At 38.4% G+C, this 17,107-nt stretch overlaps 1 protein-coding gene across 1 annotated transcript in view; it reads left to right on the forward strand.

Moving 5' to 3' along the window:
* Window positions 1–17,107, forward strand: part of TM9SF3 (transmembrane 9 superfamily member 3) — a 75,516-nt gene extending 58,409 nt beyond the window's left edge. Inside the window, exons 11-15 of the mRNA XM_070057481.2 lie at window positions 1,192–1,260; window positions 4,188–4,334; window positions 5,567–5,650; window positions 5,769–5,845; window positions 13,030–17,107. Of these exons, the coding sequence (XP_069913582.1) occupies window positions 1,192–1,260; window positions 4,188–4,334; window positions 5,567–5,650; window positions 5,769–5,845; window positions 13,030–13,097 (445 nt within the window). The 3' untranslated portion in view covers window positions 13,098–17,107. The remainder of the gene's footprint in view (window positions 1–1,191; window positions 1,261–4,187; window positions 4,335–5,566; window positions 5,651–5,768; window positions 5,846–13,029) is intronic.

The raw sequence follows: 17,107 nt of genomic DNA on the forward strand, positions 1-17,107 counted from the left end.
GCACAGCAGGCGTGGCGAGAGCTCCTACAGCAGGAGAAGGTAGCTATTTGAGTCACTGGGTGCTTTGGGAAAATGACTCTCCCAGTTATTTTTTTAAAAAAGATGTATTTATTTATTTGAAAGTTAGAGTTACACAGAGAGAGAAGAGGCAGAGAGAGAGAGAGAGGTCTTCCATCTGCTGGTTCACTCCCCAGAGAACTGCAACGACTGGAGCTGCGCCAATATGAAGCCAGGAGCCAGGAGCTCCTCCAGGTCTCCCACGTGGGTGCAAGGGCTCAAGGACTTGGGCCACCTTCTACTGCTTTCCTAGGTCACAGCAGAGAGCTGGATGGGAAGTGGAGCAGCTGGGACTCGAACCAGCGCCCATATGGGATACTGCCACTATAGGTGGCTTTACTCACTACACCACAGCGTTGGCCCCAACAGTCAGTTATTTTTGCCCATCTGGGAGCATTGTTAGGAGCAGAGCCCACGGCGGTTTCCCTGGGTCAGGGCCTCTTACAACATAAGAAACCAAGGAGACCCCTGGGTTTCTGGCTTCTTGTTAAAATGCAGAATCTGGGTCGGGGTCCAGAAGGGACCTGAGGGTCTGTATTTCTGTTATCTCATTTATCTTAATTATTTGAGAGACAGGGGTCTTTATCTGTTGATCCACTCCCTAAATACCTAAAACCACCAGGGCTGAGCCAGGCCAAAGCTAGGAACTGAGAAATCAGTGTGGGTCGCTCACGTTTGTGGTGGGTACCCAACTACTTGAATCTTAACTAGCTGCCTTCCAGGATGAGTATTAGCAGGAAGGCGAACCCAGAGTGGAGCCAGGACTCTGACCTGGCACTCTGTTACGTGATGCAAGAGTCCCAGTGGGAGTCAACCTTTGTTTCAAATGCCTGCCCTTTCTTTTGGCTTTCTGTTAGTAAAAGCCTGTAGAGTTCTTAAATCTTCAGTAATTACTGTTCCTCAAATAGTTATCTTAGCCTTTAATGCTGGAAGGGATATTGATGATAACCTGTGCCTAATATAAAGTCTTGCCTATTCATTGTGCCTCTTTGGATTTTGATTTTCATTTTATTGATTTGTTTCTGTCCTTTAGAGATGATGTTTTTAAAGTATTAAGCATCTGCTTTCTATTGTTGGGATTTATGTAGTATAATATGAAAAGCATATTAGAAGTTTAATTTTAATGTTTTCTAGGTTCATGGAGCCTGCAGTTATTGTTTGCCTGGGAGGAATTTTACCTTTTGGCTCAATCTTTATTGAAATGTAAGTTTTTACAATATATTCATTGATGTTTAAGGATATGATTATGATAAGATAACATAGGAGTTATAGTAGGTGTAAAATCATTGAAAGAGAAAGCATCTAACAGAGTTGGTTTGTTAATTCCATGGCTTCCTGAAAGGGATCTACATTGTCTGTCTAAGGGTAGTTGTCAGCTCTGGTATCATACAATCAGGTTAAGTATAGATACCTTTTTGTATTGTATTCTAGACTTCTCTGACCTAACAGACTTTAGAAATCAAAGCACACATGCTTGAAAATGGCTGACAAGCTTTTGATCACGGCATGATGTAAGAAATTACTAGTTTTTACTGTACATTTTTAGTATCTCTGAGGTCCAGAGAACTTGGTAAATCATTATATACTGGTCCACCTAGATCTTGGCGTCTTTTGGTGATTAATCATTTCCAGGCTCTTTCCTCAGAGGCCTATAGGAGTTCTGGGAAGTGTGTATGTGTGTGTATGTGTGTGTGCACGTGAGCACACATGCATGTTTGTGAGGATGAGAGGTCTGCCCCCTGTGCCCACTTACTGTGCTTCCTGTCTGTATCCTGCTATTTTAAAATATCCTTTTTTTTCTCAGCTCTTAATTACTTGTTCTTGATGTTCCTCTGTATGAATGCTTTAGGAATTTTAGGCAAGACAGCTCTCTGTATGAACTTTCTGAGATACTGAAGTTATATTCTCTGGCTCTTGCCCAGCACATGCCAGTCATTGTAACAACTCAGAATGCCCTTACACATTTCCAGATGCCCCATGCTGTGTATATTGAAGCCTCCTTAACAGACATGATTGGATTTGGTAGTTGGTTAATGGAAAAAGTTGGGTCATGTGAGTGATTTATTTAAAAAAAGGTAAATAACATTTTATTTTACAAATTAATGTACATCCTTCACTGATTTTTTTTAATATAGAGCCAAAGGTATTATCTTTGATTCATGTCCACTAGTTAGTTTCTGCCATTTTTCCTTTGACATTTGTTACACAGCTTTTGTGTTTTCCAGTCTTTTTTTTTTAAAGTGGAACAAGAACATAAAGATCTACCTGAAGCACTTAAAATACAGATTCCTCCTGGATTTGTACATTTGTTCCTCAGTCTTTTATAGCCAGGTCATCCACACCTAGGTCACCTAGTTTTATAGGTTTTTTTTAAGTGACCTTACTGAATCTTTCCAAAGCATTCATCATAATTTTCATGGAAACCACACATCCCTTTTGCTGTCCTGTTTATTGATTTGTGTACATCTAATTAAATGGCCTAAGTTCACCAACATAAACTGATACCCAACTTCTGGTTGTCACCTACCAGCTGTTAATGTGCTGTAGGCATTGATTAGTACCGTAGAGAGGGATTGGGGTATGTGGTTTAATAAGGCCGCTTTGGGAACTTCTTCGTGCTCCCAGTCTTATATACCTGTGAGTCCTCATCCTGACTTGACCTCTGACTGTTTTTCCTTCCCACGCTTGTTCTGGGAGGTCTGGATCCCACTCTCAGGCATTCTGTTCCACTAGATAGCTTCTTTGCTGTGTCCTTAACTTCTCCTCTATCTTGGTGGCAGAGTGATTTTTTTTTTTTTTTTTTTTTTTTTGAGATATCTGTCTGATCATGCCACTTCTTTGCTGAAAATTTCATTTTCATTGAGGTGAATTCCCATCTCTACAAGACAACCAGAAGGGCCTTCATAATAGAGAAACTGGTCTTGTTTGCTTCTGTTGCCTCTTACCCCTTCATTTGAAGGTCTGGCCATAATTGAATTACTTTCAGTTTTTCAAAGCACTTACTTACCAACCTGTTCCTTTGCTGTTCATGTGCCTGGAACATTCTTCTTGTCCCCTGACCCCCGAACCTCTGTCATGTCTGATCTGATTCCTCTCACTAACTCAGTCCAAACAAGATGCCACTCTTAGGTGCACTGGCATATAGCTGATATCACAGGGTGTTAGGATTGCCACTTGACTGGTGTTTCCTTGCCCACCAGGAACCTCTTTGTTATCTGCACAGTTCTTTTCTCACTGCTTTCCTGATACATGCTTAGGGCTCCAGGTATTTGTAGAAAGAATGGATGATGAATAAATGAACTAGCAAACAGAGAGAACAAGAACAAGAAAAGAGGCTACAAGCCCGTGCTCCAGTTACATGACGTGCGCAGTAGATGTAGAGTGAAGGGTCTTGATGAAAACCCTAACAGCGTGCAGTCTAATAGGAGATGCATAATGTTCTACAGTGCATCAGGAGAACTGGTGGATAGTAATTAACATTTCAGATAGCTAGTAGGGAGGATTTTGAATGTTTATAACACAAAGAAATGATAAATATCTGAGATGGTATGTTTGTCAGTTACCCTGATCTGGTTACATGTTATATGCATGTCATATACATGTATCAAAATGTCACACTGTATCCCATAAATATGTACAATAATTGTAATGTCCTTTTCCTCATTGTTCTCCAAAGGTAGCGTGCATCTTCTTTAGGCATTCTTTTTCTAATTTTGTTCCTAATTTTATACATTTTTCTCTCAAACTTATTTTTCTATTTAATAGATATTTGAAAGCTATAAAATACTTTGCTTGACTACTGATGTATCTACCAAAAACAAAAAAGTTGACTATTTTACAAATGTTTAGCTGTTTTCTTTCTGTATTTCTTTAAACTTCTAATTTAGTCAGCTTGTTTAGAGGTCAAACGCCCTACAGAAGAATCTGTTTTGAAAGATTTATCCAAAAAAGTATTTTTGAGGGAATTTTCAAGGATTTAATAGATGAGAAAGAGTAAAGGAAACATGGAAGTTACTTGAACAAAAGCGCGACAAAAGTGAGAACCAAGATGTAAATGAGACTTAGCAAGAGCAGCATCAGCATCAGCTTCAGGAGTAAAGACGCAGCCTGTTTCCTTGCATTTTATTCAGGTATTTCATCTTCACTTCCTTCTGGGCGTATAAGATCTATTACGTCTACGGCTTCATGATGCTGGTGCTGGTCATCCTGTGCATTGTGACTGTCTGTGTGACCATCGTGTGCACATACTTCCTACTAAATGCAGAGGATTATCGGTGGTGAGTAGCTCTCAGAAGAACCTCTGGGGATCATAATGTTTTAAATAAGATTTCCTGTCTGTCAAGCAGGGTAAAACATCTGTATAGAAATTTCGCTGCTTAAGATAATGTAGCTTTTTTCCCCAATTCTAAAAATAATGAAGATTTTAGAGGAAAAATATCATCATCATTTGTTTTTTCATATTAATGAGGGATGCAGTCTTAGAAATAGTTTTACGAAGTGCTTGATATGGAAAGAGCTTTATAAGGAGGCACTGCTCCATTTCAGACTCAGGTCTGAAAAAGGCAGTGGTTTATTTGAAGTCATTTGTAATAGGGAATAAGACAAAATTCAGGGCCGGCGCCGCGGCTCACTAGGCTAATCCTCCGCCTTACGGCGCCGGCATACCGGGTTCTAGTCCCGGTCGGGGCGCCGGATTCTGTCCCGGTTGCCTCTCTTCCAGGCCAGCTCTCTGCTGTGGCCAGGGAGTGCAGTGGAGGATGGCCCAAAGTCCTTGGGCCCTGCACCCCATGGGAGACCAGGATAAGTACCTGGCTCCCTGCCATCAGATCAGCATGGTGCGCCAGCTGTGGCAGCCATTGGAGGGTGAACCAACGGCAAAGGAAGACCTTTCTCTCTGTCTCTCTCTCTCTCACTGTCCACTCTGCCTGTCAAAAAAACAAAACAAAACAAAACAAAACAAACAAAAAAAACAAAACCAACAACAAAATTCAGAAGCTTTCCTTCTGATTCTTAGTGTCTTTCCTCTTTTGACACATTTAATTACTGTGCACATGCACTTACTTTAAATATACAGAATTTTTTTTAAAGATTTATTTATTTGAAAGTCAGAGTTACCCAGAGAGAGAAGGAGAGGCAGAAAGAGAGAGAGGTCCTCCATCTGCTGGTTCACTCCCCAATTGGCCGCAATGGCTGGAGCTGCACCGATCCGAAGCCAGGAGCCAGGAGCTTCTTCCGGGTCTCCCATGCGGGTGCAGGGGCCCAAGAACTTGGGCCATCTTCTACTGCTTTCCCAGGCCAAAGCAGAGAGCTGGAGGGGAAGTGGAGCAGCCAGGACTTGAACTGGCATCCATATGGGATGCCGGCACTGCAGGTGGCAGCTTTACCTGCTGCGCCACAGCACCAGCCCCTATACAGAATTTTAAAGGATGTTATTATAAATCTCTGCTTTATAATTTTTGCTTCTGTGCCATTCATTCAAGAGTTGTGTTTCCCCCTCTTCCCCCCGCAGGCAATGGACAAGTTTTCTCTCTGCTGCATCAACTGCAATCTATGTTTACATGTATTCCTTTTACTACTATTTTTTCAAAACAAAGTAAGTGGAGATTTTTTTTTTTTTAATTAGGGAAGTAAATTTGTCCTTTAAGTATGCAAGTTTAGCCTGTGTTGAAAATAAAATGTATATTATATGTTGTTACTGTGTTTTCTTTCAGGATGTATGGCTTATTTCAAACATCATTTTACTTTGGATATATGGCGGTATTTAGCACAGCATTGGGGATAATGTGTGGTAAGTTCTGAAATTCTTGGAACATCATGAATAAATCTTTTGAGTGTCTCAGAATCAGAAAAATACAGTAATTGGAAATTAGGAAATTCCCTTCTGTTGTGCGATCAGAAATATCAGAATAAACTTGAGTCTGATTTTAGTCCTTTTTGACTCTACTCCAAGGTTTAATTTATTACCTCATTAGTGTCTATTTTTATAGAAATTCTGATAATTCTGTATAACATAGAATTCTGTACCACAATTAGTTTCTCATTCATGTTGTGAATTGGCATTTTTTAAGCTTAGATTCATTAGAAAAATCATGATATAGGCAAGTTAAGGTGTTGCCTGAATCATTCCTGTTTGAAAGTTTCTCAGACTCTTCATAGAAGTACCAGTGTCCAAGAAGCAGCGTGATTTACTGGCTATGAGTTCATCCTCGGGTGTCTGCAATCTGGGCTTAAGTTCTGGCTTTGTGTCTTTATCCAGTTCCCCAAGCTTCCCAAGCCTCTGTTAAATGAGGATAGCACCACCGTTTCATGAGTCTAAGCACAGTCTTCTATTAAAAGAAGAGACTGTAGTTGCCACCATACAGTGGAGTCTCTAGCATGGGTGAAGCAGTTGGAAAATAAAGAAAGCACCTTTGGAAACAGCATAATAAAAAGAACAGGCCTGGATTTGAGAGCCCAAAAGACCTGGAATAGATTTTCCTGCTGCCCTTCCCTCTTTTCCACTAAGAAAGTCACATTCTTAAGTCTTGTTCTCATCTGTCAGATGGCGTGTCTTCCAGAGTGGTTGAGAGGAACAGTGTTTGGTGGTAAGAGAGAGCCAGTTACGTGAGAGAGAGGTGGTGAGGCATGGGAAAGCCTGGCACTTAGAAAATGAATCCTGGTGCCCCCGCTGACTAGCCACGCTAGTGACCCCTTCTTCCTCAGCTTTCCTTCCTGGCAAACGAGAAGTCCGACCTACCTCACAGAGGTGTGGGGATTCAATGCCGAAAAATGTGAGGTTTGGCAAGAGCCCAGCTAGTGGGGCTGCTGCTGCTGCTGCTGAGGACCTGGTGTGCTGGGCCTCCTCCTGCTCTGGGGTGGTGGCTCTGCCCTGCTCGGTCCCTGTGCTTTTTACCTCAGAGCAGTTTTTCCTTAAGGGAAACTCATAGAAAATACCTTTTTTGCTCATCTACTGTTTTATTGGCTGAGTAAGGCGGATTTATTTACCTCGTAGGAATGATGTATAGCTTAGGGACTAGTCACTGTGGAAACCTTTCCAGAGAGGGGGTAATGCAGACCCTCCTTCTTTCTCTGTTGTTAGCCATGGCTCCGCCCACCATACCCCCCATTTTATTTATTTTTTGATAGTTGCATCTTTAACAATAGGGTGGGTAGTGGAATAAGGGAGATATAATGTTTTTAAAAGCTAGGTCCTAGCATTTTGGACATCTTTCGGGTACCAGGATTGCTCTGTTCCTCCATCAAGAGTGTGTTTAATTTGTGTATACCATGTATGTGACAATGTGCATGTGCACACCTAAATGAAGTTGTCGGTACAATAGTAAAACTGATTTCACAAGCTCTGTGGGAAGGCAGTTTTCTGTATTGAAGTCCCATGTTTTACTTATGGCTGCTGTGATAGCCATGCCCTGAGATAATCAGTTAACCAACTTGGAGAGAAAGATTGATTCTGAAAGTGAAGTCCAGATCCTCTCAAGTGGGGATGTCCTTATTATCTGTAGAGAATGAGTAGGTTCTTTTAGTGTTGTCAGCCTCCCTTCCTTCAGAATGCTGCTCACGACTCCTGTTCACATCACCCTCAGCATTCAGTGAAGGACAGAATCATATTCAGAAGGCTAAAATTCTTTTTTCTTGACATTTTCTGTGTGATCTTAGGAAGAATGAAAGAAGTAGTATCTTGACATTCATAAAAAAAAAAAAAAAAAGAGAGAGAGAGGAGGAATCAATCTAGCTAGATTTCTTGAGTGCTTTTTCTGTTGAATTGCATCTTGCTGCCTGAACATCTTAGCACATTTGTAGTCCCTGCTGCTCTGGCCGTGTCCAGGGTTACTCTGTAAGGGGGTTATGTGTCCTCTGTGTTCATCTATTTCTTGGGGGTGGGGGGCAGGGACTGTTCAGACAAAAACTGATTAAAATGTCATCACATATACAAAAATTACACATAAAAAACATCAATTTATGTTGCTAAAATGTTCATTAATTAAAGAGATATATTTGTTGATTTTTAAAATTTTAAATGACTGTGTTAAGGTGGGAGGTATTTAGATTGTTACAGTCTTTCCTTTAGGAGCATAGTATTTTTGTTTCAAGGAAACTAGATTTAAAAGTGCATCTCTATTATTCCTAAGACAGTTACTTTTCTAGGGAGCATACACAGAATCCTGTTTTTGTAAAGTCATATTTTTGTGAGTTTATTCTCAGGGTACTCATAAGATTAGGAAGAATGATCCTCTGGGTTGATACTGTTTTGGTTTTAAGCATGTCTCTGCTCAGAGGGGAGCAATGTTTTCTAAGTCTGCAAAATTGGATTTGGTTATTGGACCAGTGTTATATTATGCCAGTTAAGTTTTTGATGCCAATTAAAATTTTATGGATTTTTTTATGTTCTAAGAACTCAGGTTTATGTTTATAAAATTTATAATTTTTCTCTTACCTTGCAAAGAAATGTATTGTAACTCTTAAGGTATATTATTAGTATTTTTAAGTATAATACCATTATTTTATATTATAAAAGAAATATGCAGTCATTGCAAAAATAATTGGAAATTGATTTGATTTGTCATTTTGGTGTGTTTCTTTTAAATTTTTTATATTTAATTTTGGGAAAATTTAACATACATGCCAAAAGAGGAACAATAGTATATATAGTGAGTCACTACATAAAATACCCAGCATCAATAATTACCAACTCATGGCAAGTCTTGTTTTATCTATATCCCCTGATTTATAGCACCCTTTAATTTTTTTTTACTTATTTGAGAGGCAGGAGACATGGTGAGAGAGAGACAGATAGGCAAAGAGACAGTTAGCTCTCATCTACTGATTCACTCCCCAAATACCTAGAATGGCTGGAAGTGGGCTCAAGCTGAAGCTGGGACCTCGGTATGCAATCTGAGTCTCCCATATTGGTGACAGGCAATCACCTACTTGAGCCATCACTGCTGCTTCCCTGGGTCTGGGTTAGCAGGAACCTGCAGTCAGGAACCAGAGCTAGGGATTGAACCTAGGATCTTGCATCTGAGATGCAGATGTCTTAGCCAGTCTTAACCACCAAACTAAATGCTTACCCATTCCCCTTTTTATTCTGACATAAGTTTCAACAGTAAATATCTCTCTTTCAGCTGTATGTATCTCTCTTTAAAAGATCAGTATAATTTATTTATTTTTTAAAGTTTGTATTTAATGAATACATTTTTTCATAGATACAACTTTAGGAATATAGTGGTTCTTTCCCCCATTGCTACCGCCCACCCCCAACTCCCATCCCACCTCCCTCTCCCATCTCCTTCTTCATTATGGTTCATTTTTAGTTTGAGTTATATACAGAGAACCAGCTCTATTTTAAGCATAGATTTCAACAGTTTGCACCCATGCACACACACAACATAAAGAGTACACTTTGGGAAAAACATTTGCAGTCGATTCTCATAGTACAGTTCATTAGGGACGCAGTTGCTCCTCTTCTAGTCCAGCTCTCTGCTGTGGCCTGGGAAGGCAGTGGAGGATGGTCCAAGTGCTTGGGCCCTGCACCCACATGGGAGACCAGGAGGAAGCACCTGGTTCTTGGCTTCAGATCCGCACAGCGCGCCGGCTGCAGCAGCCATTTGGGGGGTGAACCAACGGAAGGAAGACCTTTCTCTCTGTCTCTCTCTCACTGTCTAAATCTGCCTGTCCAAAAAAAAAAAATATATATATATATATAGTACCTGCTAATACTAACCGATAGAATAAATAAAGGAGAGAGTGATCCAACATGGGAAGCGAGATACTCAGCAGACTCATAGAATGGCGGATGTCCTAAACAGCACTCTGGCCTCAGAATCAGCCCTGAAGGCATTCGGATCTGGCTGAAAAGCCCATGAGAGTATTTCAGGCATGGAAAGCCAAGACACTCTGGCAAACAAACAAACAAACACCTAAATGAAAGATCTCTGTGAGTGAGATCCCAGTGGAAAGAACAGGTCTTCAAAGAAGGAGGTACCTTTCTCTGAAGGGAGGAGAGAACCTCCACTTTGACTATGACCTTGTCTAAACAAGATAAGAGTTGGAGAACTCAAGGGGCTTCCATAGCCTTGGAAACTCATGACTGGTGCATAGGGAGATTACTGATGCCATAAACAGGAGTGTCAATTTGTAAAGTCAACAACAGGAGTCACTGTGCACTTACTCCTCATGTAGGATCTCTGCCCTTAATGTGCTGTACATTGAGACTTAATGCTATAGCGAGTACTCAAACAGTATATTTCACTTTGTGTTTCTATGGGGGTGCAAACTGTTGAAAGCTTTACTTAATGTATACTAAACTGATCTTCTGTAAAAAAAAAAAAAGAAGAAGAAGAAATTATCAATTCCCAACTTGACTCTCACTGGGATTAAACATGACAATAGGTCTGATCTGATTTCATCATCATTTAAAAAATCATCTATTATTTTTCACTTTATGTTTCTGTGTGGGAGCAAACTGTTGAAATCTTTACTTAATATATGTTAAACTGATCTTCTGTATATAAAGAGAATCGAAAATAAATCCTCATGTGAATGGAAGGGGAGAGGGAGTGGGAAAGGGGAGGGTTGCGGGTGGGAGGGACGTTATGGGGGGGAAGCCATTGTAATCCATAAGCTGTACTTTGGAAATTTATATTCATTAAATAAAAGTTAAAAATAAATAAATAAATAAATCAGAAAATCAATTCATTAGGAACAGATATCCTATATGGGGACAACAATGACTTCTGTTGTTCCTTTAACAATTAACACTCTTATTTATGACATCAGTGATCACCCGAGGCTCTTGCCATGGGCTACCAAGGCTGTGGAAGCCTTTTGTGACCATAGACTCCATTGGTATTTGGACACGGCCATAAGCAAAGTGGATGTCCTCTCCTCCCTTCAGGGAAGAGTACAGTATAATTTATTAATATGATGAAGTATCAGTTAGTATTCAAATTTTTCCCCTGTTACCATTTCTCTTTAAATAGTTTGTTTATGTCAAGATCTAATTAAGGTCCATGCATTTCTTGGTTAAAATGTCTTCTTTAGGCTCTCTAAATCTGTAGATGTCCTCTCTCTTTTGCTTTGTAATTAAAAAAATTTTTTTTTTAAAAACTCCTATAGTATTTTCTACACTCTGGATTTGGCCAGTTATGCTGCTGAAGTGTCGTTTAATGTTTCTCCATGCACTCACTACCTTCCATATTTCCTGTAAGATGATAGTTCAGTCTGCAGGCTCAATCTTACTTGGGAATATTTCTCCAAGAATGCTTAACAGATGGTTTGTAAACTTCTGTGAGGTTTGGCTGGCGCCGTGGCTCACTAGGCTAATCCTCTGCCTGCAGTGCCAGAACCCTGGGTTCTAGTCCCAGTTGGGGCTCCGGATTCTGTCCCGGTTGCTCCTCTTCCAGTCCAGCTCTCTGCTGCGGCCCAAGAAGGCAGTAGAGGATGGCCCAGGTCCTTGTGCCCTGCACCCGCATGGGAGACCAGGAGAAGCACCTGGCTCCTGGCTTCGGATCAGTGCAGCGTGCCTGCCACAACAGCAATTTGGGGGGTGAACCAATAGAAAAGGAAGACCTTTCTCTCTGTCTCTCTCTCACTGTCTAACTGCCTGTCAAAACTTCTGTGAGGTTAGCAGCCAGTGATAATCATTGCCTAGCTCAAAATATCTACTAGTGGTTATATAATACTCTGATTGTCTTGTTCTTTTTATATTTATTAGCTGGGATATGTCTGAGTATAACACTTTTCCTTTCAATGACCATTTGGTTACTTTGAGGTACTCACTGTATATAGGAAAGGCAGAATATATGCTTGTTTCTTTCCTTTGATTTATCAGTTGGATAAATAAAAGTTGGTTCAAAGATGACCAATTAGGCACATGCATGTGTGTGTTGTGTGTTTGTATGTGTGTGTGATTATTAACTCATGAAGCTTTATTTTTAAACTTGAGATAATAGTGGCTAGGTGATAAATTTTTCAATCCATTGCAGAATTTTCTATGACAGTTCAATGACCAATTGTCTCATTCTAAAGAGCCCTTAGTATTGGCAGTAAAGAACTCTGCAGTTCCTTCCTTCATTCAGAAGATAATTTATTGAGAACCTTGTTATGTATCAGGCACTGTCTTGACTCAGGAGGTAATTTATGTAACAAAAACCAAGCAAATATCCTGTCTTCTAGTGTCTTGAGTCCCACTGAGGCTATTTATTCAAAAACATTTTGTAATTCCTAACCCAGTTACCTGTCTCTCTTGTTCTCTTGTCCATTCTTAAATATGTCATCCTTTCTACCAGCCACACAGCTCTACAGCTTAAATGTGGAAAAGAAGCCATCAGAGAATCTCTCTGTTCTAGAGCTTCAAAAGCCACTGGGCTGTGGCTCTCTGTCTGTCTCCAGGAGAATCCATGTCACTTCTTAAGTATCCATGAGGTTTTGGAACATTCATTGATAATGCTTTAATGACCTAGATTAAGGTTTTTCCACTTCAAAAAAAAAAATCCATGGAAAAACAATTAAAAAGTTTATTTTAGTGCATAAACATAAAGGCCTCCTAATTTGGTGGTAAGGATAGGATGTGTTACCTTGAGAGTCACTGAGTACCTGTTACTGAGGTTATATAGACAGAGATTCTTCTGAATATTATGTATTATAATATGTTTTCCATGAACTTTTTGTCATCTTTAAATGAATTTCTGATTTATCAAATTATTTTGCCTTATAGGAGATATATTTTAATTCTGTAGTCACTGATTATACAAGTATTAATTGCTACTTGCTTTTTTTAAAGATTGCATAAGGTCAGGTGTATGATGATAACGGGTGATTTGCAAAGAAAATGATATAATTTTATTATTAAAATTCAGAGAAAATACCAACATAAAGTCATCTTGAAAAATAACTTTCCAGAGTAGGGAGCATTTGTAAATGATGGATCCTGCTCTGCATGTATTTGATTCAAAACATCTTATTCTGTCTTTGCAGGAGCAATTGGTTACATGGGAACAAGTGCCTTTGTCCGAAAAATCTATACTAATGTGAAAATTGACTAGAGACCCAAGGAAACCTGGAACTTCGGATCAATTTCTCTTTCATAGGGGTGGAACTTGCACAGCAAAAAAAGCGCAAGAGATTTGGGCTTAACACTGGGTACATTGTGGGTCTCTCTGTCGTGGATGGCGTAAAGTAACATCTATTTCCATTGATCCTAGGTTCTTACTGCTTTCTCCAACTGTTCACAGCAAATGCTTGGATTTTATGCAGTAGGCATTACCACAGTACATGGCTAATCCTTCCCAAAAACTAGCTCATTAAAGATGAAATAGACCAGCTCTCTTCAGTGAAGAGGACAAATAGTTTATTTAAAGCATTTGTTCCAATAAAATAGAGGGAAACTTGGATGCTAAAATTACATGCGTAGAAATCTTCCTGGCACTTAGTGTTTCTGTGTTACTGAAAAATGATGTTCCGGAGAGATTACTTTTCCTCTTATTTTTACTGCCATCGTCGACCTAATGTGGGACATTTTTATATAATCTGGGTTTTTTTGACCTGTTCTTACCCCCGAATTCAGTTGCATTATTTTTTTTTAAAGAATTAAAAAATATTAAATCCTGCATGTAATATATCTGCTGTCATCTTAGTTGGACCACCTTCCCATTTATTTATCTTAAAACTATCCAATTACATCCTAATTCCATCCAAAGAAGATACAGTCCGAAGATAGAGATGTACTCTCTCAATGCAATTTACTGTACAGTTAGAAAGCAAAGTGTTAAATGGAGAAGATATTTGTTTTTATTAAACATTTTGAGATTTAGATAAACTACATTTTAACTGAATGTCTAAAGTGATTATCTTTTTTTTCCTTCCCAAGTTAGTTGTACATCCTTTTTGGGTTTGAATGAAGGCTTTACATAAGAAATTATTAAAAAACAAAAAAAGGGGGGGAGGGGAGGGGGGCTATACATGTATATAACATTAAATAATGTAACGTAGGTGTAGATTTCCAAATGCATTTGGATGTACAGATTGACTACAGAGTACTTTTTTCTGATGATTGGTGTAGAAATGTGTGAATTTGGGTGGCTTTTTACATCTTGCCTACCATTGCATGAAACATTGGGGTTTCTTCAAAATGTGTGTGTCATACTTCTTTTGGGAGTTTTTTTTTTTTTTTTCTGTTTCTTTTTCCAAGACTCTACAGGAGCTAAATTTGTAATTTAGAAACTTTTAATTTTGTTAATCCTGCCTGGGACAATTAAGTAACATCTAAAGCATTACTGCTTTAGGATGTTCAAATAAAATTTCCTGACCAAATTATTTTGTGGAAATAGATGTGTCTGCAACTTGAAGACAATATTACTGAATGCCAATTTGTTTTTTTTAATATACTGTAAACTATTCTTTTGATACAGGGGACCCATACTTTAAAATCTCTCAACTCTGGATTCTCCAGTCTAGTCACAAAGTATTGATAAGCCCTTGAATGAAATTGTGGCACAAAATATGTTGAGGTTGGTGTAAAGTGGGGATGCGGTACAAGTGGTGAGCTTACTATTGTATGAACAAATAAAGGCTACAGTTTTCTAAGAGAAGTGATTTTTAATTTTGAATACCTTTTTCTGAAACTGTCCATAATGTGAAGTTTTCCTAGAAATTGAGTTTCTAGTTTAATAGTTTGCTATGCAAATGACTGCCTAAAACTATACTATATGTTGGTATTTTTAGAAAGACTCAAAACAGCTGTGTTTAAACTTTAACATGAAACTTGTGCCACTAATAGTTATGTTTTCATTGCAAAATGTGTTTCTATAAATTGATGGACTCTGTATCCTATTGTGACATATAAGTCCTATCAAGAGTAAAAAGGTTGATTTCTTATCACTTAACGTATGGTTTACATGAACAAACAAGAGTTTGTTTAGAAGCTGTAGGTGAATCCTCTTAAAGCCAAAATGTTATATTAAGTGTCATCCATTGGTTCTTCCATTTTTCTTCCTTCTCACCTGCCTTTAAGATCTTATCTGAAAAGAAACTAAAAGTCAACATTTAATTGCTTATATTATGTGACTTTTAAAGAACATGTTAAAATAGTTCTAACATAACACATGATCTGACTGATGGAGTATAAAGTAGCAAGCTTTTGTCTTAGTAAAATGCAATTTCTGGTGGTAAGATTCTTGTAGGTAAGATGTAGGGATTTTTAAAGAATGTAGTATAGCTGTTTTCAGGTATACCGGTTCATTCTACTAAGTTCAGGTTGTATTTGAAGTTCTTTGGAATCTGTAGTGAAAAGTGGTATTTCCAAATGTATTAAAAGTATTAAAGGTAATATAAATCACTTTGAAAAAGTCCTTTAGAAAAGGATTTCTATTGGCTTATGGCTTCATAGAGGGGCTGAGTAAATATGTGTGTATCTTGAAGAAAATGTAGTTCACAAATATTTTGGCTCCCTAGCTCTCTGTTGTACAGTGACAAAATAGAAGAATATTATCTAAGTTAACTGAAGGGTGGAGTTTTCCTACCCCAGTTAATGCAGTCTCCCTTTCATTTACTAACATTTTCTCATTTTATCATCTGACACTTTGAACACTAACAAAAAGTAAAGCGAAACTTTTTTCCATACATCTTTAAGCAGGCATCTCCTGAAAATTCCATTAGTAGTTGATGTCATTATACGTGTATCCTAGTGCAAGAATAGGGTAAGGTGGAAATGGAATGGCTGGGGGTGGTAAAACATTCTTTGGCATTTCATTTTGGGCTCCTGGAATGCACTTGGCTTGTCCATCAGTCAAACTCCATACTCTCGGAAGTCATTAGACTGTAGTGAAAGCGAAACCTAGTGAATGGTATATTTGCGTGTTTTCCATTGAGAGTGGATAGAACTCTTGAGAAAGAGTTGCCATGAATTCCAGTTTTTCTGAAAGTCACTTTTTTTAGAGTTTATCCACAACTGTATTCATTTTGATGTAGCTTTTATTTCCTAAATGTTTACTAAACACCTTCTGCCAAATGTCTTGCAAAAAATGTTATTTAAAACTTCCTGAATTTTTATACATGTAAAAGGGAAAAAATGTATTAATGTAATTTGTTCAGGAAAAGCTACATATTGAAGGGCTTCTTCATATGCATCCTGGGGAGGGGGGTCCTGTTTGTGATCTATACACTACAGTAGCACCTGTGTTTTAAGTTTAGATTTCAATGTGTCTTTAGTGTTTCATTCTATTGATTTATTGGAATACATAATAAATCAACATGTAATAAATCACTCCTCATTAGTAACATGAAAATATATTCATTAACGTTTTGTATCTTCATTAAAATTCTGTAGTTATGGAACTATATTAGCAATCAAGTTGTTAAAGAGATCAGAGAAGTGAAAATGCATAAGATTGTTTGGAAGTGGGAACAGAAATAGACTAAATCCACAAGTAGGGTATATCAGAAGTTATAGTTGCAGAAAAAGTCAGTATGAGGAATAACTCTAGTTCTGTTCTGTGAGCATTTCCTATATGGCATCTGACTTGGCATTTTTATTGGGGCTGTAAACAGAAATGTGCAAAGACAAAAACTAAGCAAAATTCTTATTTATCTGCTAGGAAATGGAAATAAATTGTGAGAGAACTTTTATTAAAGTATTGGTGAACCAGGTTTGCTGATATTTGATCAAACAGCATAGTACATGTTTATCCCAGTTTATCAGCTTAGGTTTTTTGAGAGCTGTTATATATAGCAGAATTTAAGGCAAAAAAGAAGTAACCTGGAATTCTGTTTGAAGGATAACAGAGCAGTCCCACTTGGGCTTGTTAGTGGTATCAAACATGAATCTTGAAATCCCCAAACAGCAATGACAGTTGTCACCTGAGTTGGAAGGAAGCGATTACTGTTCAATGATCATTTCCATTTTGTATGCACCTTTGATTTGTGTAGGCCATATTCCAGTGGGCTTTTTAGTAATAGAAATTCAGTATAAAATGTGTCAGTTACAATTGAGATTCTGATCTAGTCTGTTAATTTATCTGAAGTTGGATTTTTACAAAGTAATAAAAAGTTAAACGTA

Source organism: Oryctolagus cuniculus, chromosome 15 (assembly GCF_051225735.1).
Source record: "Oryctolagus cuniculus isolate XC-2025 breed Fujian yellow rabbit chromosome 15, ASM5122573v1, whole genome shotgun sequence".
In the NCBI taxonomy this organism is placed as follows: domain Eukaryota; kingdom Metazoa; phylum Chordata; class Mammalia; order Lagomorpha; family Leporidae; genus Oryctolagus; species Oryctolagus cuniculus.